At 43.5% G+C, this 26,087-nt stretch overlaps 1 protein-coding gene across 1 annotated transcript in view; it reads left to right on the top strand.

Annotated features, from left to right (window-relative positions):
* LOC124556391 (inhibin beta chain-like) overlaps positions 1–26,087 on the top strand; it is a 110,408-nt gene that overhangs the window by 79,546 nt on the left and 4,775 nt on the right. The window contains exon 3 of the mRNA XM_047130354.1: positions 293–531. Within this exon, the coding sequence (XP_046986310.1) occupies positions 293–531 (239 nt within the window). The remainder of the gene's footprint in view (positions 1–292; positions 532–26,087) is intronic.

A 26,087-nucleotide genomic window follows, 5' to 3' on the forward strand; every position in this document is an offset into this window, starting at 1 on the left:
GCAACTTCTCTGTCTCAAGGAAATTCATTATATTCGAACTGAGAATATGTTCTAGAATCCTACAACAAACCGATGTTAAGGATATTGGTCTGTAATTTTGAGGATCCGTCTTTCTACACTTCCTATATACAGGCGTCACCTGCGCTTTTTTTCCAGTCCCTCAATACTTTACGTTGGGCACGATCATATATGTTTTTTTTTTACTTACTTGCTGTCTCTATTTAGACAATAAAAATAACAATTACAGTTCATGTGTCCAGACAACTAACAACTGTACTCTTTATGTTTCCAGGTCACACCTTAAATGGCCAGACCCTTCTTGAATTCTCTCGATTTCAAGAAATGGAAGGGCAAGGAGCTGGCCCAGAACTGCGGGTGAAGGCTGCTGCTCTGTGGGTCCGCGTCGCCTTCCGCCCTTCGCTCCCTAAGGACCTGAGGAGCATCCCTGACAAGAACCTTACGCTCTGGCTGTTCAAAGTAACCAAGCCGGCCACTGTATCTTTTACCAATGACACGCACCTGAGTGGTAAGGTACGTTGTCTCACAGGGGTTTTCCATTTCATTTACTAGTTATACATTTCACTGTCGATTGAAATTGTTGTAATTTAGAGATGACAGCTTTCTCTTAATTAGTTTTTACACTACTGGCCATTAAAATCGCTACACCAAGAAGAAATGCAGATGATAAACGGGTATTCATTGCACAAATATATTATACTAGAACTGACATGTGATTACATTTTCAAGCAATTTGGGATCATAGATCCTGAGAAATCAGTACCCAGAACAACCACCTCTGGCCGTAATAACGGCCTTGATACGCCTGGGCATTGAGTCAAACAGAGCTTGGATGGCGTGTACAGGTACAGCTGCCCATGCAGCTTCAACACGATACCACAGTTCATCAAGAGTAGTGACTGGCGTATTGTGACGAGCCAGTTGCACGGCCACCATTGACCAGACGTTTTCAGTTGGTGAGAGATCTGGAGAATGTGCTGGCCAGGGCAGCAGTCGAACATTTTCTGCATCCAGAAAGGCCCGTACAGGACCTGCAACATGCGGTCGTGCGTTATCCTGCTGAAATGTAGGGTTTCGCAGGGACGGAATGAAGGGAAGAGCCACGGGTCGTAACACATGTGAAATGTAACGTCCACTGTTCAAAGTGCCGTCAATGCGAACAATGGGTGACCGAGACGTGTAACCAATGGCACCCCATACCATCACGCCGGGTGTTATGCCAGTATGGCGATGACGAATACATGCTTCCAATGTGCGTTCACCGCGATGTCCTCAAACACGGATGCGATCCTCATGACGCTGTAAACAGAATCTAGATTCATCCGAAAAAATGACATTTTGCCATTCGTGCACCCAGGTTCGTCGTTGAGTACACAATCACAGGCGCTCCTGTCTGTGATGCAGCGTCAAGGGTAAACGCAGCCATGGTCTTAGAGCTAATAGTCCATGCTGCTGCAAACGTCGTCGAACTGTTCGTGCAGATGGTTGTTGTCTTGCAAACGTCCCCATCTGTTGACTCAGGGATCGAGACGTGGCTGCACGATCCGTTACAGCCATGAGGATAAGATGCCTGTCATCTCGACTGCTAGTGATACGAGGCCGTTGGGATGCAGCACGGCGTTCCGCATTACCGACCTTCATCAAAGTCGGAAACGTGATGGTACGCATTTCTCCTCCTTGCACGAGGCATCACAACAACGTTTCACCAGGCAACGCCGGTCAACTGCTGTTTGTGTATGAGAAATCGGTTAGAAACTTTCCTCCTGTCAGCACGTTGTAGGTGTCACCACCGGCGCCAACCTTGTGTGAATGCTCTGAAAAGCTAATCATTTGCATATCACAGCATCTTCTTCCTGTCGGTTAAATTTCGCGTCTGTAGCACTTCATATTCGTGGTGTAGCAATTTTAATGGCCACTAGTGTATTTACAGGTACACTGTGATTCATTGATCTTTTTTCTGACATGCTAGTGAATACATTGTACGCACTGCACTTCATTACAGAACGTGTCTGTGGTACCATAGGGGCATGTTCAAGACCCATTTTCTTAGCCCGCACGAGCCGCTACTACGCCTTTTCATAGAATTTTTCCTCAATTGTTACAATTAACCGACTCAAGAATTGATTATAGTTTAGTTTTTGTTTTTCAATCTTTCCATTCACCGGTACCACTCACTGACAGCACTGTCACATCTTCTATTGTACAGGGTGTCCCAAAAGGTAAGTTATAATTTCAGTGTCATAAGACTCGACCTTAATTAACTTTGAGAAAAAAAGTTTGGCTGATGCACCAACTCAACAACATTTTTTTGTGTTAGATAATGATTAACTGTTTTACCTTTACAAGTGACGTGAGCAACATAACTGAAAAAAGTCTTTTTTGTTGTTGAACGGTGGCTGTAACACAACAAATGAATCAAAAAATTGATTCTGTACAGGGAAAGACACAGTGAATGGCTTGGTTTATTGATAAGAAGTCAGACACCCAAGTTCAGAGGAACAGATAAAAACGCTCTCAGAGTATCCGGTGCATTGTCGTACCAGGGATTCCCAGTTCTTTTGATGCCTTACGAACAGACTTCCGTGGTGAACGCTGGAAAACCTGTCGAATTATCTGCGTATCTTCGTCACTTCTCTTTGCCCTGCCTATGTGGTGCCTCAGATTCTCACTTCCTGTTTCCATGAAGCTCCTGTGCCATTTTCTTTTTGTTGCCTGAGAGGATGGTGGTTTCCCGTATTCCGTTTGGAAATTTCTCTGAACCTGGGTATCTGACTTCGTTTCAACAAACCAAGAAACGAGCCGTGCCTTTTCCTGTGCAGACTCCATTTTTCGATTCATTTATGGTGCTCCATCCACCTTAAAACAATAAAGAAAAAATGTTTCTTCGTTATGTTGCCCTTGTTACCTAGAAAGCTAAACATTTATTCATTATCTCACATAAAAAATCTTTTTGAATTGGTACATCGGACACACTTTACTTTTATTTCTCTAACAAGCGGGGACAGGGTGGTTGTTCTTGTTGGGCATGGCTGAAAAACGAAAATAGCTGTCGTCTAATTTACGAATCGTCACAGCTTTGTGCTGACTTGTCTTTTGCGGCACCATGAAAAATGTAAATCATAATAGGTAGACAAAAATTGAACATCCACTCTTTCAGTACACAATTCGAGTGTCACAACGACAATGTCATCTGGCCCTGTCGATTTGATAGAAATAGGAAGAAAATACCCCTCGGCTTTGCAGTCATTGAAAACTTACTTGAGCAGAATGGGACAACAGCTTTACTTTTCTAACGTTATACTGGGCTACACCTCTTCACCCCAATAAGGTAATGGTGTTATTGTCCCCTTGACCTACATCTACATCTATACTTGGCAAACCACCTTCGTTGTATGTCGCAGTGTAACACTATCATTTCCACTGTGCCTTGTTCTATGCTCTGTAAGAGTTAGAACGCCTCTGATGTTACTGTCATGGACATTTCGCGATATGTGGGAGGAAGTGTCACGCTGCTTCACACTTCCTCGAACGTACGCTCGCAAAATTGTAACAGTAGATCTCTGAGTTAACGTGCATTGCCTGTCTTGCAGTGACTACCATTGGAGTCGGATGAACATCTTCTTCACTCCCTCGTGCTCATTAAACGAACCCTGATGAAACCTGGTGATGTTCTTCGGATTGTACATATCGCCGCTACTAACCCAACATAACAAGGACCCCAGTCTGATGAGCAGAATGTAAGAATCGGCCGAACGATGGTTTTGTAAACGACCTCCTTCGTGGATGAAACGTATTTCCTTAGGATTTCTCGAAGGAATTTCAGTCTGGCAGTTTTTCCTAGTTATGTCGTCGTTTCAATTTAAATAGCTCCGGATATACACAACTCGTTATGTAATTCCAACGACAATTTCAAGTGAACAATCGTCAGATTGTGTAATCAAATAATAAGAATACTTTCCGACTGTTTACGGGCACTGAGTCACATCAGTTTAGGGCGAGAATCAGCTGGTAGCCGCCGCAACAACAATTAATTCTCTGCAGTCTTCCTACAATGCGCTACGGTTTCCTGGCGTTGTGAATTCCTATAAACACAGTATCATTTGCGAACGCCCGCATTAACACACACATACGCACGTACACACACACACACACACACACATATACATACACACACACACACACACACACACACACACCACACACACACACACAGAGCCGGCCGGTGTATCCGAGCGCTTCTAGGCGCTTCAGTCTGGAACCGCGCGACCGCTAAGGTCACAAGTTCGAATCCTGCCTCGGGCATGGATGTGTGTGTTGTCCTTAGGCTAGTTAGGTTTAAGTAGTTCTAAGTTCTAGAGGACTGATGACCTCAGATGTTAAGTCCCATAGTGCTCAGAGCCATTTGAACCATTTTGAACACACACACACACACACACACACACACACACGCACACACACACACACACGCACACACACACACAATTATACATAGAGGGCGACCAAAAAGCTTTCGTTCGAACGCCATAGGGTCCAGAATCAGTATGCCAATCAGGCAAAATCGCCGTGAGCATTGAAGGCAATCGTCCGAATTATGCACCAGGTTGAACATTTCCGTTTCGCACCCAAGATGGCTGCCAAGCCGGTAACACCGTGACGTGGCTCCGCACTTCGATGCAGTTTTCTTAGGTTAAAACTGAGCAGGAACAGTTGGTGTTTACGTCCGCATGTGCCGGGAGTGTTTTTTCACACAGTGTGTTTATTAAACTTTCTGGCAGTTTAAAACTGTGTGCCGGATCGAGACTCGAACTCCGGGCCTTTGCCTTTGACGGGCAAGTGATCTACTAACAGAGCAACCCAAGCACGACTCACGACCCGCCCTCACAGCTTCAGTTCCGCCAGTACCTCGTCTCCTACCTTCCAAACTTTACAGAAGCTCTCCTGCGAAACTTGCGGAACTGGCACTCCTGGAAGAACGGACGTTGCGGTCCCGAGTTCGAGTCTCGGTCCGGCACACAGTTTTAATCTTCCAGGAAGTTTCATAGCAGTGCACACTCCACTGCAGAGTGAAAAGTTCATTCAGTATGTTTATTGCTTACTCGTTAGGTATTGTGATTTACATACGGAGAGTGAATAAAGTTTTGTGGTTATTCATACGTCGGGGCGCTTGTACACCGAGGGAGCGGAGGGCTCGCCGCCCTTCCGCCAGCCCTGCGCTTGTCGGTCTCTCGCATCAGCCAGTCGGTTCTCACGCGTCAGCACGCCGCGCCACGCCTTGCCTCGCAGCAATGCACCGATTTCGCCGTGAACGGCAACGGCAACCGACGCGTCAGCAGCCTTCAGCTGTTCTTGTTCGCCTCGCGCATCTAAACGGCTGTCTCAGCGAACGAAACCAAACGATGGCCTTGCAGACAGCATACCTCCGTACTACTACTGCTGCTGTTGCTAATAAACATTATTGTGGGAGGCGAGTGGACCTTAGAAGCCTGTTTAGACTCATAGAAGACTTATGTCAACACAAAGGCGACGCTAACTCTCAACAATTCGCACACTGAAAAACCTAAGACGTGTGTGTCGCATTTCTTTGACTTTGCCGACTCCGTCTCCACGTTTAAGCGTAGACACGAAAAATTCAGTGACCCGAGCTGGCAGCAACCGCAGCAAGTCCCAGCAGTGGTAGCGCCACATCGTCAAGGGGTGAAAATAACGCACGTAATACTGGTGTAGAGAGGCGAAGTAATTCTGCGGATATGACACTTGGATGCGACAACAGCAGACAAGATCGCTGTAATTGATGACATATTGCCTGAATTTGTAAGCGAACTAAGACAGAAGAGGGCAACCACTGCAATCTCAGCCAATGTACGAAATAAAATATGGGCGTTTGCTCTTACACGGTGTAAACTAGTAGACCAAAACGAACAACTTCGTAAAGAGGCTCACAGAGTGCGGAAAGAACTGGCCGTTGCCAATGCCCCAGATTCGCAGCACAAATCCAGCGCCTGGAGGAAGAAACAACAGACCTTAAAGAAGAGAATCAAAGACTTGAAATAGAAAACAAGCCCGTTCCACTATCTTTTGCGGCAGTCACTGCAGACGGCATAACACATAAACCAATAAGGAAGGTTGAAAAACACATTGAACAAGCTAAAGACAAACAGAAAGTGTAATTTTGTTTAAATCAGCAAATAATCACGACGTAAAGGCTGTAAGAGAAACCCTAACAAAGACTATCAACCCTAGACAAGATAAGATCAAAATCGAGGCCATTAGGTCGACAGTCCGCAGCTCGTGGTCGTGCGGTAGCGTTCTCGCTTACCGCGCCCGGGTTCCCGAGTTCGATTCCCGGCGGGGTCAGGGATTTTCTCTGCCTCGTGATGACTGGGTGTTGTGTGATGTCCTTAGGTTAGTTAGGTTTAAGTAGTTCTAAGTTCTAGGGGACTGATGACCATAGATGTTAAGTTTCATAGCGCTCAGAGCCATTTGAACCATTTGAACCATTAGGTCGACAGCAAATACAGTGATTCTGGAAGTAGAGACATAAGAGGATGGAAAAAAATCATGAGAAAACTGCACAGCTAAAGAATAACAAGTGTGAGGAGCTCCGAACACTTAGACTACTTCTGGCTGTCTATCAGACACCTGCTACATTAACACTTAAGGACTTCCTACAAGAACTTTACGAGATCAACTTGAGCAAAAATATTTCAGAGGAAGAATTTAAGGAAGAAGTAGCAATACAATTCAAGACAGGACCAAAGGGGAAGCGTCCAGTTAAAAACATAATTTAGGTCTCCCCCAGGGTTCGTCAACTCGTACTCCAAAGAGTCAGGGTCTACATACAGTTCGAAACACTGACCATTAATCCTTTCTGACCTGAATTATATTCTACCACTGAAAATTTTTTTCTTTCAATTTATGTGATCTTTAGGATACAGTGAGTAAGAATTTTAATCGTATTTTTGAAAAATATATTTTGGTGTAAGATTTTTGAAATGACTCCAGTTGAAATCATTGGAACAATGGTGTGACATGTGAGAGCAAAAACATGATTCAAATGGCTCTGCGCGCTATGGGACTTAACATCTGAGGCCAGACCCCTAGAACTTAGAACTACTTAAACCTAACTAACCTAAGGACATCACACACATCCATGCCCGAGGCAGGATTCGAACCTGCGACCGTAGCGGTCGCGCGGTCCGAGACTGAAGCGCCTAGAACCGCTTGGCCACTTCGGCTGGCATGCGAGAGCAAAAAAATAAACATTTTTCCTTTTGACAGTTCACGTTTTATTTAAGCAAAACTACGCACATTTTACAAAATACACATTAAATTATGGAAATTTGAATTTTTTGTTACAGCAACATTTTTTTAGTTAATACGTGGCAACAATCAACATATTACATTAAAATCCCTGAAACAGTTTGTATCCTTGTTAAGGCAAACTGAGACATTGCATTTCATACACTTCATCCTAGAATAGCTTGTTATCCACAATTTACGTTTTACTTTGTCAGGGAGGTGTTCTGGCCAGTGGCCTATAACATCATAGTGTACATTAGCAACTGGACGATTCGCTTTACCTGTTCTCCTCTTCTTCGTTGGATTTGGACTTGATGAACTGGCTGGACGCCCTCTCTTTTTTGGTTCTGCATTACCCCTCTTCAAAAGACCTTCTGCAATATCACTGACAAAATCAAGTAGTGGTCTGTATTTTACATTTTTTGTCCACAATGTCTTCTGTACAACAGACCGCCTTAACACATGTCATGTTGACAAGATGAAATATTATTCTGAGGTAGAACCGATGCCCCTTGAAATTTGTTCCCTAGAGTTGTACTAGCATGTCATGTAGGTCAACACCCCACATAAAAGTGTTGTACTCTTTTACTATGGCAGGTCTAGGGGCATTGACGTATTGCTTAGCAGCAACTGACCATCGTCTTACATCTTCAAGGGACTCTTGACTTTTATATGAAGAAATAAGGTGGATTCCCTTATTGTCAAACCATTTTAGCAACATGATGTTCTCATTTGTCTCTAATCTGTAATCATTAGACCCTTGACCAGTTTGTTTCAAAGAACAATCTGTTTGCAAAGAGCACTCTGCCAGTCGATTCTTTGACAGAGTTCCCACCATGTAGATTCCCAGCTTCTTTAGCTCCATAGCCAAATAATAGTAGGCAAACCAATTGTCAACAAATAATTTGTAGTTTTGATGTTTAGACAAATTATCTACAAGCCTCATGATGACATTACCACTCATATCTAAAGGGCCATCTTCCACTTTTGTCCCTTTACCCACATATATTTCAAAATCATACACAAAGCCACTTACTCCAATCCGTGAAAATACTTTCACTCTCCATCGGTGTGACTTGCTCTTCATATATTGCAGCATAGATGTATGAGACTTCAGCGAGATCATCATCTCATCTACTGAGTTGTACTCCTCTGGCTCAATTTAAAAAAATATATATTTCTCAGAGGATCGACAAAAGGTCTAATTTTGGACAATTTGCCATAGTCTTTGTGTTCTCTTGGTACCATGTTATCATTATTGTTTAGTGTAAATAAGTCCTCAACTTACAAAATCGATCTCGTGACATAGTTCCTGCTATAGGCTCATAACAGGTAGAAGCAGCCCAGTACATCCTATACTTTGGCATTGGAACAACTCCAGCTAAAATATGGATTCCAAGAAACTGTGACACCTCAATTGTAGATGTGTCTATGGACTACCCTGTTTTTTCTTGCGTAGAATATAGATTTGTTTGATCTACTAGGTTCTGAATGATGGTGCTATCAATAAATTTTTCAATGTAATTCAGTGGGGTTAATTCTTCATTTGGCGGATCAGTAACTGTGTACTGATAGGCCACATCTACTGGTTCCATATTTTTGTGTAGCCGACGTCTGATTCTTACCTGACATACATGTAGATCACTTGAATTTTGTACTTCAAGACGTGCAGCGAGGGGAGTCTCATCTAGCTCTTCCCCTTAATTGTCATTCAGTGTGTGAATTCCCATAGGAATATCTAAACAGTCTATATTTACAGTTTCATTAGCAAGATCTTCATCACCAAAAACTCTCTCTTGAACACTAGCTTCCAAATTAGATTCCTGATCTTCTTCAAAGTCAGCATCTTCAAAATCAGATATATCGCCTTCCAAAATTGCGACAATTTCTGCATCTGTCAGTGACCGCGACTTACCTACAAATAAAGCATATAAAATTAGTAATTACATCGTAACTTATAACCTACAAATTGCAATCTAATATCACTAAAAATAACCATTAGCAGTATCTTCTTCAGGTTATATGTAATATTTGTTCTTATAACCCATTTAGAAGTGATAAAAGTGGATAGCAGAAACTAAATATCTGTCTAATCGGCAGTAAACAACATCAGCGTATGTTAAAGTATGCACATGACAAAAACCTACTGATTCCAAATGGAATCATTGTTTTCTCATTGTGGAAATTGAATATAAGCACATTATTCTCTAATTCTAAAGCAACAGAAAGCGATAAAAGCTAATATTTATAAATGTAATGCATACCTGTTATTATTTTACAAAGTTGCAATTGCATACCGAAACAGGAACGCCATGCGCATGTCAACAAACAACAAAAGATTGAGACCTAACAGTCGATTATTATCGACCAACAAGGTGCTACAATCTGTTGGCAGAAAACAGAACTCCATCTTATGATTCCATCTGGGAACATTTGCTGCGTAATATGTGCTCCACAAACCAGATTATTTGGTGATTCCAATTGGAATCACTCGGTCAGAAATAGTTAAAGAATATGTAGCTGTACCTAAGCGTTGTGACAAGGAGCAGGCTTGCGGCAAATGTGCAAAGCTAGGCTATTTCGAATAAAATCTTGGTCTCCTCTCAATAAAACTCCATCTCCTCTTCTTTGCTCTCGACCTCCTTCCGTTTCACTAAGTTACCATACCAACGGTATGAATAAATGATATAGTTATGTTAAGTGAAATCGACTTGTTTATTATCTTCTGTCCCGTATTTAAACATTAAACTTCTCTCTGCTGACAAATTCCCTAGATTTTTTTAAGTCTAATTCTGTAATACTTCTGTAAGAACACTGTCAGTCGGGATCGTTCATGTGTATTGGAGAGGATTTGGACCTCCTAGCTTGCTTTCATTCTCCCGTCTACCACCTCATATAAAGCTTTACCGGAATATTTTTATTTACAGTTTTTCGACACTTTCTCTCCGTATACACTTTGGGTCATCAACATTATATGCAACATTTCACCTGTCGCCTTCTGGTCCTGAGTTCGTACAATAACTCTTCTAAAATGTAGAGCGAAGAGATTCTCTGCGCTTCCGTTATTTTCACTCAGCTGGCAAAACAGATAGCCGTGAGTTCTATATAAACAGCAGATTTACTGAACAATCGCAAAATCATCACAGTATAACTACCCACCGAGTCCTTACACCATGCATCCACTCACTGTGGCGCCTCCAAAATACCTGTCCTGCTACACGCATCTACTCACTATGGCGTCTCCAACCTACGTCCATGTCCTGAACAAAAAGTCCCAATAAACCTACTGTACGATTTTCGCTGCAAGTTTCCGGAGACATTCAAAATGTTCACTTCTGTGATTTGAAAGACTGCGATTCTAGATACCACTAACACGCCCCGTATTTAATTAGCATGATTACAGTGGCTATCTATGAGTAATTAATTATTCATTCTTCTAATCATAAGATCGTCGAAGAAATCTTAAACGGCATTACGAAGACCTTGCAGTAGACTCTGTGTTAAAGGCTTTGATTTCCTTTATTTAAACTGTTATTATAAACATTTTGTTAGCTACAAACAGTTTCATATGAAATTACATGCATGCTTCTTTTAGTGTATACAGTGAATAACGTAATCAAGACCTATGATTAAGTCTCTCTCTTTCTGTTACTGACAGCAAAATATTTAAATTTGTCAAAGGGCTGTATTACGAGATATGAACTTACAACCTTCAATGTGCAACAAAATTAAAGGATCACTCATTCCAAACCCCTTAATTGTCGCCGGCCGGAGTGGCCGAGCGGTTCTAGGCGCTACAGTCTGGAACCGCGCGACCGCTACGGTCGCAGGTTCGAATCCTGCCTCGGGCATGGATGTGTGTGATGTCCTTAGGTTAGTTAGGTTTAAGTAGTTCTAAGTTCTAGGGGACTGATGACCTCATAAGTTAAATCCCATAGTGCTCAGAGCCATTTGAACCTTAACTGTCTTCCATTAAGAGACGTAAGTTCAAAAGTTTGCTCAAAGCTGCCTACAACCTTCCTCTGTAACGATGCAGAAGTTTGGCAACCTGCGACGTCACTCTCGGGCTTGGCGACGCTTCAAACAGGAAGGTGTCGACACATGCGGAAAGAAGGATACAACTCAGAAGTTCATGTGAGGTGTAAGGTCGAAAACGACAGTTCGAAGTGCGGTGTTCTTGACAACTTTAGACTCTGCTTATACCCTCGGATGTTTCTGCTCTCATCTAAGGACACTGTAGGACAGCATCCGCGTTAAACACGATTGTACCCGTTTGGAGTGCAGCGTGACCACAATTTTTACTCTCGTATACAGGTTGGAACCACTAAGGACGGTTCAGAACAATTCGACGAAATTAGAACGTGATCTGAAGCAGTAAAGTTTGCAACACTTCTATTTTCCGCACTCTTGTGGCGTGAGCATGTGGCAGTGCAACCGTAACAGATCCGTGAATAAAACGGCAAAGGATCCCTCTAAGATCCTCCAGTTTCGCAACATCCTCGGTACCACCCACGCGACTTTATTGAGCACGTTACAAATGTACCTGTCAGAAACTTCGACATTAGTACAGGCTGGCGGCTGTTCTAGCGCCTGAAGCCAGACAAACCGCTCTCAAGGTTGGCGAGGGGGTTGCCAAACCCGTAGGCGCCAGAGCAGCCACCAGGTTGAATTGGTGTGAATTCTTCACAGGAGGGCTGAAAAAGCATAAGTATTCTTTACTGCTTCGATCGCGCTCAAATTTCGTCGAATGGTTTTGAATGGTCCCTAGCAGTTTCGAGCTGTACCCGAGAATAAAAATTGCGGTCGTACTGCACTCCAAACGGGTACAATCATGTTCAATGGGGAAGTTGCCCCACATTGTCCTTAGATAAAGGTTGAAACGTCCGAGAGTATCAGCAGTGTCAAAAGTTGTCACGAACATCTTCCTGTCGCTCATCGCACTGCGAGCTGTCGTCTTAGTCCGCGAAACGTGTGGCCATCAACGCCTCAGGGAAAGAGGTGGTATCATTGACACCCTTTAAACCACCTTATAAGGTCTTTTCGTGTTGATTCTGACCGGCGGTGTGTCTGAAATGTTTTCCTTTGCCACACATATGAGACGGCCGCTGTTACCGAGCGGTTCCAGGCGCTTCAGTCCGGAACCGCGCTGCTGCTACGGTCGCAGGTTCGAATCCTGCCGTGAGCATGGATCTGTGTGATGTCCTTAGGTTAATTAGGTTTAAGTAGTGCTGAGTCTAGTGGACTGATGACCTCAGATGTTAAGTCCTATAGTGCTTAGAGCCATTTGAACCAAACATATGAAAAAACTGCGAGATTTGAACGCCAGGTGTCGTGGTTCTAACCTCCACTGCGGAGGCAGCAAATGAGGGGGTACAATTGTGGGTAGGACGGGGTCTATCGACCTCCTCATCGTGTGACACATTCACGGTGGAGTTGGTCAGAATGTGGTGAAATGTGGTGTCAGTGTGACATTATTAACCCTAATCTCACATGAACTCTTGAGATGTGGCCTTTTTTTCGCACGTGTCGACACTTTGCTGTCTGAAGAGTCGCCGTATCGAAGGGTGCCGTCGCAGGGCGCCACGCTTTTGCACCATTTTATAGGAAGGTACCTCTGAGCCAAATTTCAAACTTATGCTTCGCAGTAGAAGACATTATGGGGTTTCAAATAAGTTCCTTTAGTTCTGTTGTGCTGTCTATGATATTTTGCAACCAGTAGATGGCATGCCCCTCTTATGTTATCAGTACAGAAATAGAGTAAATGCAGTACGAGCTGCATATACCGTATGAACTTACAATAATAATTGAGATCTGAATGGCGGAATTTGTCTTTGGTTATAGTAGTAGTACTTGAATGATGCTGACTATGATATTGTTCTCGATGAGGTGTATTACATAATTATCAAATAAACAAATAGCTTACAAACATTCTCAGCATTAACAAGTGATAATTTCTTAAATTGGTAGTGAGCTCACTTCCACTCATGGTCGACTATAGTCATATTTTTGAACGAGGTAGACAGTCCCCATTCTTTTGGTGCAATTTACGAGGGGCGTTCAGAAAGTAAGCTCCGATCGGTCGCGAAATGGAAACGACTATGAAAATCCGATAAAGCTTTGCACAGATGTGTTCGGTAGTGTCTCTAGTATAACCCCAGTTAGCATCACGTCGCTCTTCACATTTCTGAGCTCGCAGTGAGTGCGTAAAGATGTCTAGAAAATAGTGTCTGCCGCCAAGTACGAGGGCCTGGTGAGAAATTTCGCCTGAAGCTATGCAGCTAACTTTACATAACTGTCGTGCTGTTTCTTCTTCAAGACAATTCTCAGCCGCATTCTGCAGGGGCAATGAAGATGCTCCTGCATCGTTTTCAAATGGAAATGTGAGATTACCCACAATACAGTCCGCAATTGTCTCCCCCTGAGTTTCATCTCTGGTCACATGAACCGCTGTCTTTGAAGACAACATTTTTACACAGACAACGAGGTGTAGGCCAGCGTGGAGAATTGGCGGAAAGCACTGGCGGCTGCCTTCTATGATGAGGCTATTGAAAAGTTGGTACAACGCTATGACAAAAGTCTAAGTCAGAACGGCGACTACGTAGAGAAGTAGCTGAAAGATGTAGCTAATTGTTACAAGTAAAACATTTCTGATGTTCACTGTGGTTTCAATTTGGCAATCAATCGGAGCTTACTTTCTTAACAGGCCTCGTATTTAAGTTACTACTATGGGGTCCAATTATGGACCCATTACTTTATGTGTTAGATACGAGGGTAAGTCAATTATTATCTGCAAAGTAGTTATAAAGTTTTATTGTAATCAAATAGGAAACTTACAAGAACATCATTTTTCGACATAGTCTCCTTGCGTTTCAACGCACTTGGTCCATCGTTGTACAAGCTTCCTGATGCCCTCATAAAAGAAGATTCTCAGTTGAGCTGCGAGCCAGGAATGCACCGCTTCTTTCACTGCTTCGTCCAAGGCAGTTCGACGGCCCCTTCATGCCTGTTTGAGTGGGCCAAACAATAGTCAGAAGAGGGCAAGATCGGTACTATATGGAGGATGATCCAGTACTTCAAATTTGAGTTCCTGGAGCGTTTCAGCAGTGTGAGCAGCAGTCTGCGGACGGGCATTGTCGTGCACAACACAACACCTTTTAATAGCAATCTTCGGCGTTTGCTTCGAATTTCAGTCTTTAGCCTGGCAGTAAGCATCTCACTGTAACGTACACTGTTTATTGTTTTGTCCCTTTCCCCATAATGTTCCAGTACTGCACCTTGTGCCTCCCAAAAAACCGTAAGCATCAGTTTCCCTGCAGACGGTTGGGTCTTGAACTTTTTCTTGCACGGCGAATTTGGATGTTTCCATTCCATACTTTGCCGTTTACTCTCCGGTTCGTATCGATGGATCCACGTTTCATCACCAGTAATGATCCTGTCTAAGAAGTTGTCCCCTTCGTTACCATAGCGATCCAAATGTTTTTTGCAGATGTCCAAGCGCGTTTGTTTATACAACTGTACAAGTTGTCTTGGGACCCATCTTGCACAAACTTTATGAAACCCAAGTCTGTTGTGGATGATTTCGTAGGCAAATCCGTGACTAATTTGAAGACGATGTGCCACTTCGTCAATAGTTAATCGCTCTCTAAGAGAATCATTTCACGTGAACGCTCAGTGGTTTCTTCATTTGTGGCGGTAAACGGTCGTCCGGCTCCTTCATCGTGCGTAACACTTGTGCGACCATTTCGGAATTCTTCAATCAAAATGGCTCTGAGCACTATGGGACTTAACTTCTGAGGTCATCAGTCCCCTAGACTTAGAACTACTTAAACCTAACTAACCTAAGGACATCACACACATCCATGCCCGAGGCAGGATTCGAACCTGCGACCGTAGCGGTCGCGCGGTTCCAGACTGTAGCGCCCAGAACCGCTCTGCCATTCCGGCCGGCAATTTTTCAATCCATTCGTTGTGGCCAAACACTGTTCTCGTTCTGTACCGAAAGTCTTCGATGAATTCGGCCTCTGGTACGCCTTCCGACCATAAAAAACAGATCACTGAACATTGCTCTTCTTTAGTGCAAATAGATAGCGGAGCAGCCATTATTAACAGCACGGCAGCGATAACGAAACTAACCTAGCAGTTTGAAAATTGCAAAGATATAACAACAAATAAACAAAGCATGCGTCATCAACGTAAAACGACAGTACTACCAAAATAAACAAGAATATAACTAAATTGCGGATAATAATTGACTTATCCTCGTAATACTGGTTGTTACAGTTAGTTAATTGGTTCCATATAAATTAAAACTGTCATCACCCTGTACCTTAGTCTGAACACCGGTGTGCTTTATTAGATATGGTCTTACGTCTTGTCTTCCTCCGACCTTTGAACTCACTTACGCAGCCAGTTGTAATGGGACCGACATCATCTGATCAAAGTTATCCGAACACCTATTAGTGGACATTCATATGTGATGTGCCCGCCTTTCGCCATTATGACGGATTGGACGCTGCTGGAGACACTTTCAATGAGGTGTCTGAATGTCTGTGGAGGAATGGAAGCCCATTATTCCTCAAGAGCCGAAACCAGAGAAGGCAGTGATATCGTGCGCTGGACTCTGGAGCGAAGGCGACGTTATAACTCATACCAAAAGTGTTATACTGGGTTCAGGTCGGGACGCTCGACAAGCCAGTCCATATCAGGAATGCTATTTTCCAAAAACCATTGTCTTACAGATGCTGCTTTATAACATGGTGCATTGCCGTGCTGATAAAATCAGTCATCGTCTACGAACTATACGTAGTACAGAATACTGTAAAATGTTCTCATATCCTACCGCATTTTGCGTTTATCTTTAGTGCAATAAGGGGAGCACATTGTAACAGTGACAAATACCACCATATCCTAACATCACCTCCTCCGTACTTCAAAGTTGGCACTACACAAGATGGCAGGTAACGTTCTCCAGGCATTAGCCAAATCCAAAATTTCCTGTCAGATTGCCACTGGGTATAGCGTGATTCATCCCTCCAAATCACTCGTTTCCAGTCTTTCTCTGTTCAGTGGCTTCGCTACCTACTGTATCACTTTGCATTGGTTACAGAAATGTGGTTACAGAAATGTGTGGCTTATGAGGACCTGCTCTTACATTATACCCTATTAGTTTTAACTTCGTATGCAGAGCCATTGCGCTAGATAGACTGCTGGTTGCACTTTCGAACTCACAAGTGATTACTTCCACAGATTTCTTGCGATTTTGTATAACCACTTTCCAAAACGCTCAACGGCCTCTGACCGTCAGTAAATGAGGTGTCTCTGACTCTGTTAGCTGTGGTTGTTTCTTCGTGTTCACACTTCACAGAAACATCACCAGCAGTCGAACTCACCAGCTTTAGAAGGGTTGAAATGTCTCTGGTGCATTTTTATTGAGGTGACATCCAATAACTAGTGACGTTCGAAGTCATAGAGCTCTCCTAACGGACCTACCCTGCTGCTGCTTCTCTATTGATAACACAATACTCTCCGTCCACTCTCATGGTACCTAGTGGTCAATTCCGCATTACATAGCTGTGTCTGTATACTGTGGATCAAATAGTATATAGTTTAACGTGAACCCCTAGCCACGATTTATCTCGGCGTCTTTCACATCAGCATACATTTCCGGATTTGAAAGAAGGGGCAAGTGGCTGATAAAAATCCCAGGACTGACCAAGGATGAAACAGACAAAACATGCAAACGAAATTAAACAACCTACGTTTCAAATGGTTCAAATGGCTCTGAGCACTATGGGACTTAACATCTGTGGTTATCAGTCCCCTAGAACTTAGAACTACTTAAACCTAACTAACCTAAGGACATCACACATCCATGCCCGAAGCAGGATTCGAACCTGCGACCATAGCAGTCACGCGGTATCTACGTTTCAGTTCAGCTAAAATAACCTATAATGAGATATATAAACTAGGATTTAAAAATTGATAACTGATTTTTTCCTACCCACTACTACACTATTCTGCTAATTCGTAGTCACAACTATACTATGTCTCTGGACACGATATTGAATGACTTCTCAGTAAAGTCAGGCTATGCAATCGAACGTGTACTACTTCGACTCAAAACTGCTCTCATTACTAATAAACTGTTTATCGTGACGTGTTGTGGCACAATTGTTTTCCAACCCTGATCTGCGTCTAACCAAGTTTTATCGAAATCGAAGAATTCAGTGGCAGTGGACGACCAGTTCCCTGCACTCGTGTACGTACATCTCTGTCAAGGACGCGTGTCAAACCATTTAGCCCCAATACCCAGCAACAATTCTTCACAATGCTCCAGGAGGAATGTAAACAAGTTCCTCCGTCCGTGATCAGAAGTCAGCGGAAAGCCTTAACCGAAGATTGTACTGTTGGTCCTAGTGATTGCACAAAGAGGTCATGCACTCTTTTAGTCATGGCTGAGGCCTTTGGAACGAACATCAAAGGGTGTCAGAAGACTTTTCATATTGATGCCTATGTCGAATTAATGGTAGGTTTCCTGTGTTACCACCATCATCATTATACAGTCCCGCTATCATTTCAAAAGATTATAGTTTGGAAATTGTTAGAGCATTGTGGGTTATTGTAAAACGTTTATCAGCCCTCAAAGTTTTTCTTGTTATGGCAGAATTTCAATGTGCGCCCCATTCGAAGCTCTTAGAAATAAAGGTATTCGAGTTCTGCCAATGTACGGGTCAGCATTACGTCATCAACAGTCTTCATTGCTTCACTGATTTGTGCAGGAAGGGTAGCGATGTCATTGACTGGTGTTGTGTACACGCCATCCTTGACGTAACCTCACAACACGAAGTCTAAATGCGTGACATAGGGAGAGCGCGGGGGCCGTGCCATCGGGCCACTGCGACCCACTCGTCTGTCAGGAAATGTGTCATTTAATACGTCTCGCACGTTCAAATTCCAGTGTGAGGGTACACCATCGCGCTGAAAGGTGATGGACGGCTGCACCTCTTCGATCTGTGGTTGCAGGAACTGTTCGAGGATGTCCAGGTAAACAGTTCTCGTTATGGTCTTTGTGGACACCCCGTACAGAACTTCCGTGTCTCCCAGAGAGACAGAGAGAGAGAGAGAGAGAGAGAGAGAGAGGAAGAGGAAAAGAGAGAGAGGGAGAAAGAGGGAGAGAGAGGGGGGAGAGGAGGAGGGGGAGAGACAGACAAAAATCTAAGTCGACTACCGATATGATTCCCTTATATGAACGCATGGTGCCTGTTCTTTGGGACTTGTCCCAAGGAACAGACACCACACATTCATATAACTGATCGCCTTAATGGGTAATGAATCCACCACCTTCAGTGCGGATGCACAGTTACGTTAGACCTCCTGAGTGAGTCTCAAAGTAGCTAGCAACCGAGCGAGGTGACGCAATGGTTAACACCCTGGACTCGCATTTGGGAGGACAACAGTTCAATACCTCGTCCGGCCATTTAGGTTTTACGTGATTTCCCTAAATCACTTCAGGCAAATGCCGGGATGGTTCCTTTGAAAGGGCGCGGCCGATTTCCTTCCCCATCCTCCCCTCATCCGATGGGAAGGATGACTTCGCTGTTTGGTCTCCTCCCTCAAATCAACCAACCAACCATGGACGGGGCTGCGGATAAGAGGCTCTAGGTGGTAATGTGAGTCGGCACGCATTTGCACTCGTCGCCGGCGATTCCGCATAAATTCTCGTTGCAGCCTTTCCCCGCCAATCCACTTTGAATTTACATGACATGATTCCCATTGCTTTTCTCTTGCATAAAAGTTTTTCTGGCTAAGAATTTATTAGTGCCCATTCAGCACGTTTTATATTCTGCATTTTGTATTACAGCACTTTGTTTCCGTAATTCTGATTTTAAATCTGAAGAGCGCATTGCAGTTTCGACGTCAGTTCGTTCTAAAATCCACGAGACAAAAATTCTGCTATTTGTTTCTTTTACTACACACAGCTTTCATCTACAGAATTAACAGAAAATTTTAAAAAAGGCTGGCCAGTCTCGTGCGGTATGATCTACGCTTTGAGAACAGATGACACTAATTGTATCTGGCAGGCCGCTTGAATATGCACGTGCAACTGCATGGTTGTCTAACTTCAATGCTAATTCACTCGGAAACGGAGCAACGTATCGAATCTTTCTCTTAACAGCTATTTCTCAGCACAACTTATCTTGCAACACCTTTACAAGCTTCTCACAAGGGAACCTCCCCCATCGCACCCCCCTTAGATTTAGTTATAAGTTGGCACAGTGGATAGGCCTTGAAAAACTGAACACAGATCAGTCGAGAAAACAGGAAGAAGTTGTGTGGGACTATGAAAAAAATAAACAAAATATACAAACTGAGTAGTCCCTGTGCAAGATAAGCAACATCAAGGCCAATACGAGCTCAGGAGCGCCGTGGTCCCGTGGTTAGCGTGAGCACCTGCGGAGCGAGAGATCCTTGATTCAAGTCTTCCCTCGGGTGAAAAACTTACTTTCTTTATTTTCGCAAAGTTATGATCTCTCCGTCCGTTCATTGACGTCTCTGTTCACTGTAATCAGTTTAGTGTCTGTGTTTTGCGACCGCACCGCAAAAACGTGCGATTAGTAGACGAAAGGACGTGCCTCTCCAATGGTAACCGAAAACATTTGATCGCAAGGTCATAGGTTAACCGATTCCTCCACAGGATAACACGTCTGATATATTCTATACGACACTGGTGACGGCATGTGCGTCACATGACAGGAATATGTTGTCGACCCACCTAATTTGTACACTTGGCGAATGGGCAAAAAGATTCTTCTACCTTGCCGATTTAGGTTTTCTTGTGGATGTGATAATCACTCCCACAAAAGTGATGAAAACATAAGAGTTTGTCATATAAACTGCAACAAATGAATGCAACAGTTTCACAGTCGCACAGTTTTCCCTGCGCTCTATCAAAACATATGTTTTTAACGTTTTCAAATTTTTCCGTGTGTAGACCGTCATATCCTGCATATGTCCAAGCAAATCTGAACATGTCCTGGAATTTTGGAGAACGAAGTTGATTACGTGCGAGTGCCTGAACTTTGATAATTGTCTGGACATAAAAAATTAAAACTTTTCACTCGAGAGAAGACTTGAACCAAGGACCTCTCACTCCGCAGCTGCTCACGCTAACCACAGAATTGTCTGAAAATAAAAAATTAAAACTTTCCACTCGATAGAAAACTTGAACCTAGGAACTCTCACTCCGTAGTGCTCACGCTAACCACATGACCACGGCGCTCCTAAGCTCGTACACTCCTTGATGTCGCCCATCTTGCGCATGGACTACTCAGTTTCTATTTTTTGCTTATTTTTTCATAGTTCCACACAACTTCTTCCTGTTTTTTCAATTGATCTGTGTTCAGTTTTTCAAGGCCTATCCACTGTGCCAACTTATAACTAAATCTGAGGGGGGTGCGATGGGGAGGTTCCCTTGTCGGACAGTTTCTGACCATCCTGTGGGAGTATACAGGTGCGTAAAGACAAGCTTCTGGAACTTTTCGGAAGTGGATTTCGTACTCTGTATTCGAAGAGACGGCGTAGGCGCATTTCAAACAATGGTGTACTCGTATTGTTAAAATCATAGAGTTATTGATTCACCGCACCACCTAGGGGTAACAACAACGAGAAACTTAAATTAGAACCATCACATGGGAAAGTTTGTGTGGAAGGCGAATCAAAGTCTGCATTTTATTGGCAGAACACTTAGTAGATTCAAAAGATCTGCTAAAGAGGCCGCCTACACTACGCTTGTCTATTCTCTTCTGGAGTATTCCTGAGCAGTGTGAGATCCTTACATAGAATAGGAAGGGGTTAAAATGATAGCGATACACCATATGCCATTCACGCCGCCCTACACGCTTGCTTCTAGAGCTCTGATGTAGATGCAAATGTCGACAGTCGCCAAGTGTTAATAGTGGATGGTTTGGTTCTATACAATTCAGCACTGGTTTCCGAATGCCAGGCACATGTCATACAGTAGCCTCTGCTGTATTTCATCCTTGGTGTTGGGTGTTGTAAGTCTTCGTGATCAGTAAGATCTAGAATAATCTAGATTGCTCTATTCCTTCCTTGTGTCCAACACTGGCTCGCTTTAAAATAATTCCCACTTTTAAAACTACTTCTGCTGTCTGACCTAAGAGCCATTTAACTTTCTGCACAATCGTTAGTAACGCCATTACAACTGGTAATTCCATCATCTGATCCCATCAATAAATAACACTAATGGGGTTCTAGCTGTTGCAGATCATGGAAATTCTAGTCATTTACATATCCTTCAAAACTGAATGATAAAAAACTACCAGTCTGCTGAAACATTACCATCGTAAAAATTAATATTCCTACTAAGTACATTCCACCTTACTGGGTAAATGTGCTCCCCCCCCCCCTCACCCTCCCACTCCGCGTAAACATATACAATTTTTTAACTCATACAAGCAGATATAAAAAAACGAACCATTACTGAAAGCTGTTACTTATACGAACTACGCTAATGACAAACAATGCGCACATGAAATTAAGTAATCATAGTAGTAAATGAATTAAAGATTGTAAGTAAAACCAAATCAGTATGTTAACGTTTATTGCAGCTATTCTATATTGGTTTTAGTACGACGTGTGATACATAACAGATTTTATTCACTCGTCACAAAATATTCATTATTCATAAATTAGTATTTAGAAGTGAAAGAAAAGAGCTATGACTAAAAGCTGAGAAATTATCCCTTTCCAGGAGCTGTGTTCTGACTGTAATTTCACTTCGCTATGAGAAAATCATTCATTGTGTCAATGAAGTCAGATTTAGTAGCTGTGTCGTATTGTCTCGACAAGACAGCTTAATTTGACAGTCTGCTTTCACCCATACTCGACCATAAGTCGTTTATAGTCGTCCTTAATTTGCTGGAACAGTGATCACAAGATTATGCAGTCTCTGGTATTGTCATACATACATGAAATGTATTCGTAGTTACGAGTACGAACAACCATTAGTTGTATAAGGGAATGACGGCAATGAAAATTTGTGTCGGATCGGAAGTCGAACCTGGATTTCCCGCTTTAGGCGAGCGGCCGCCTTAACCGCTTTGGCTATCAGTGCCAGACCCAAACTTCCATATGTCATCGTTCCTGCGTCACAACATGTACTCGTTCACAAATTATGTATTTCCCGTACAGGAGAGGACAACTTTATTGAAAGTCGCTGCCTGATAAAGTTGTCTTATCCTATACGGGAAATACATAATTTGTGTAATTATGTTGTCATTATGTGAAATGTATGTTGGCGGCAGTAGAATCGTCCTGCAGACAGCTTCAAATGCTGGTTTCCAAAATTTTCTCAATGACGTTCCTCGGAAATAACATCGTCTTCCCTCCAGGGATTCCCATTTGTGTTCCTGTAACACTTGCATCTCTTGCCAAACTTACCGGTGACAAATGTAGCAGCCCACCTCTGTAAGAAATGGGGTGTTAAAAGTGTTTGTTAGCAATATTGGCTGTTTACTGTATCAGTAGTCTTTCATTTATTTTCACTTCATTTCATTAAACTAACATTTATATTGCTGTTCACATATTAATTATACCTATGTACACATAATTAAAATATCCTTGAATACCTGCTAGAACATGTGGTTCCAGCCTGAGGAATCATTCCCTCAATTCAGTTTATTTGTCAACAAGAAATTCAGTGTCATTTCCTGTATGCTGGATTGAAAGAGAAGCCATTATTCCATTGTGTAGATTTTTTAATGTGCATGGTGGCCATAAATAGTCTGAAAATATTGTAAGGGTGTTACAGGGTAAGTAGTGCCGATAAACAATTGTTGAGAAAAAAATTCTATACGTTGCGCCGTTTCCAAGTTAATCAGCACTGAAGTTAGCCAATCAGGCCGTTCCCGCCCAAATTCAAGCTACCCGCCAGAGACGGCGTCCCCATATGTGCTCCTTCCTTTGATTTTCCAAAACTGAACAAGAGAGCGATACAAAAATTGGACATGGAACGATAGTAAGGATCGAAACCGAGTCAAAGGCTGACCAGTCTCGTGTGCAATCATCTATGACATGAGTACAATGGACACTAATTGTGTAAGAGGCGTTCAAAAAGAAACGAGCCGGAGTCTGGAATGCGCAAACCGGTGACAGGAGGGTAACATCGTGGCGTGTGTACGAGGTGTGGTTCCAGCCAGAGTGTGGAAGTTCACAGCCCGTCGCTAGAGGGCACACGTGCACGTCACGTGACTATAGAGAGCTAGCAGCAGCATGCATCAATCCTCCAACGCTGCCAGTCGCATTGCAAACAGTGACTTGGAGGCGTCAACAGACGAGCAAAGAGGTGTTGTTCGTTTTCTGACAGCGGAAGGAGTAGGAGGAACCGACATTCATCGACGAATGTCACAAGTGTACGGCGAACACTGCATGTCCCTTGCCAGGATCAAGGCGTGGCACAAGCGTTTCAGGGAAGGACGGGTCTCAGCTGATGATGCACAATCTGTAGCATCACACTGCATTACCGATGACATCGTCCAGCTGGTGGATGCACTCATTACCCAGGACCGCCGAGTGACAGTGAAAACCATAGCCGCCATGGTCGGATTGAGCATCGAAAGTGTTCACACGATCATGGAGGATCGACTGCACATGCGCAAAGTGTGTGCCCAATGGGTGTCCCACAGTCTTCAACCACACCAGGAAGCATGTCGAATGGCCCACTGTCTTGCTCATCTGCAGCACTATGCTCGGGAAGGGAATGTGTTCAAATGGCTCCAAGCACTATGGAACTTAACATCTGAGGTCATCAGTCCCCTAGACTTAGAACTACTTAAACCTAACTAACCTGAGGACATCACACACATCCATGCCCGAGGCAGGATTCGAACTTGCGACCGCAGCAGCAGCGCGTTTCCGGACTGAAGCGCCTAGAACCGCTCGGCCACATCTGCCGCCAAGGGAACGTGTTCCTGGCACAAGTGGTGGCTGGAGATGAGTCATGGTATCATCACTTTGAACCAGAATCAAAACAACAAAGTCTCCAGTGGAAGCATCCAGGGTCACCACCACCAAAAAAGCCAAGGCCATCTACACGAGTGCAGGAAATGTTATGGCGACGTTCTTCTTTGACCAAGATAACCCTGGCCGGCCGGGGTGGCCGAGCGGTTCTAGGCGCTTCAGTTTGGAACCGTGCGACCGCTACGGTCGCAGGTTCGAATCCTTCCTTGGGCATGGATGTGTGTGATGTGTTTAGGTTAGTTAGGTTTAAGTAGTTCTAAGTTCTAGGGGACTGAAGACCTCAGAAGTCCCATAGTGCCCAGAGCCATTTGAACCATTTTGGACCAAGATAACCCCGTTCTGGTTCACTTCATGCAGCACGGGACAACAGCAAATACTCAGCATTACTCGAAAACCTTGACCACCCTTCACCAAGCGATCAAATCAAAACGACCAGACACTCTCGTTCGTGGGGTCATTCTGCTCCACGACATTGCGAAGCCTCATACGGCCAACACGGTAGCGACACTCCTGCAGAAATTAAAATGGAAGGTTCTCGGGCACCCTCCATACAGCCCGGACCTCTCTCCCTGTGATTACGCGATTTTTGGTCCCCTTAAAAAGGCTCTGAGGGGCAAACGATTCACCTCGGACGATGACGTGCAGCTGCACGTGCGGAACTGGTTAACATCGCAGCCCCGGGAAGTTTCACCACCTTATGCCACAGTGGGACAAGTTGCTCAACAGCCAGGGTCAATACTTCTAACATACAGGTACTGGTTTCTGTAATTATGCCTCCGACTCGTTTCTTTTTGAATGCCCGTATATCTGGTGGGCCTGTTTAATTTGCATGTACAATAATCTCACTGGTTAACTTCAACGCTAATTAACTCGGAAATGGAGCAATGTGTCGATTTTTTTCCTTAACAGTTATTTCTCAGCACAACCTACCCTGCAACACCATTACAAGATTTTCAGGTTGCTGCTGACCACTCTATATACCACTAGTCTTTGAGTTCATTGAAACAAGAAAAAGAGTATATTTCACTAAAATTAACTTCATTGGTCACAAGTTAAGGACGTGATGATACACAAATTATAATCATTACAGAACTGTATAAGGCTTCTGACTGACACTGTGGTATGGCACGAGGATCCCATATGTTGCAGTTGCAGCCCCTAATTTCACATTATAGGATAAAAAATGGCTGCATATGTCCTGTGGTGTTGCCCTGCACATGGTTTAGATGCTTGTGGCCCTGTTGAACAAATAGCTGATCAGTTTTTCCAGACACCTCCAACGAGTGACATGTCTGGAAATCATTCAGGCTAAGGAAGCAATGATTTCGGTCACTGATTGATTTTACATATTAGCAGATGTTAAGTAAGCCCAAAACGTTTTAGGCGTTTTCGCGAACTCTGCTGATAAGACCTTGCTCTCAACCTCATTGAATGATTGATGCGCTGCTGTCATTATGCTTCTTTTGACTTCGTTCAGATTCTGTTTATGAGCAACGATTCCGTTTGGTTCGAATCTGGAATGCATATCCTTCTCCTTGTGTAGTAACTTTCTGATATTGTTAATGAACTATTGTAGATCTTTCCCATCTGTATCTATTGTCTGTAGCACAAGGTTATGTAGTATGTGGCAAACAGTATGTATATATTTGTAACACAATCTCCTCCTCAGAGCTGAAAGTTTGTTGTTGTCTGCTTCTGATAATTTACTTGTCACGTATGGTACGAAGCAGTAT

Source organism: Schistocerca americana, chromosome X, assembly GCF_021461395.2.
Source record: "Schistocerca americana isolate TAMUIC-IGC-003095 chromosome X, iqSchAmer2.1, whole genome shotgun sequence".
NCBI classification, from domain to species: domain Eukaryota; kingdom Metazoa; phylum Arthropoda; class Insecta; order Orthoptera; family Acrididae; genus Schistocerca; species Schistocerca americana.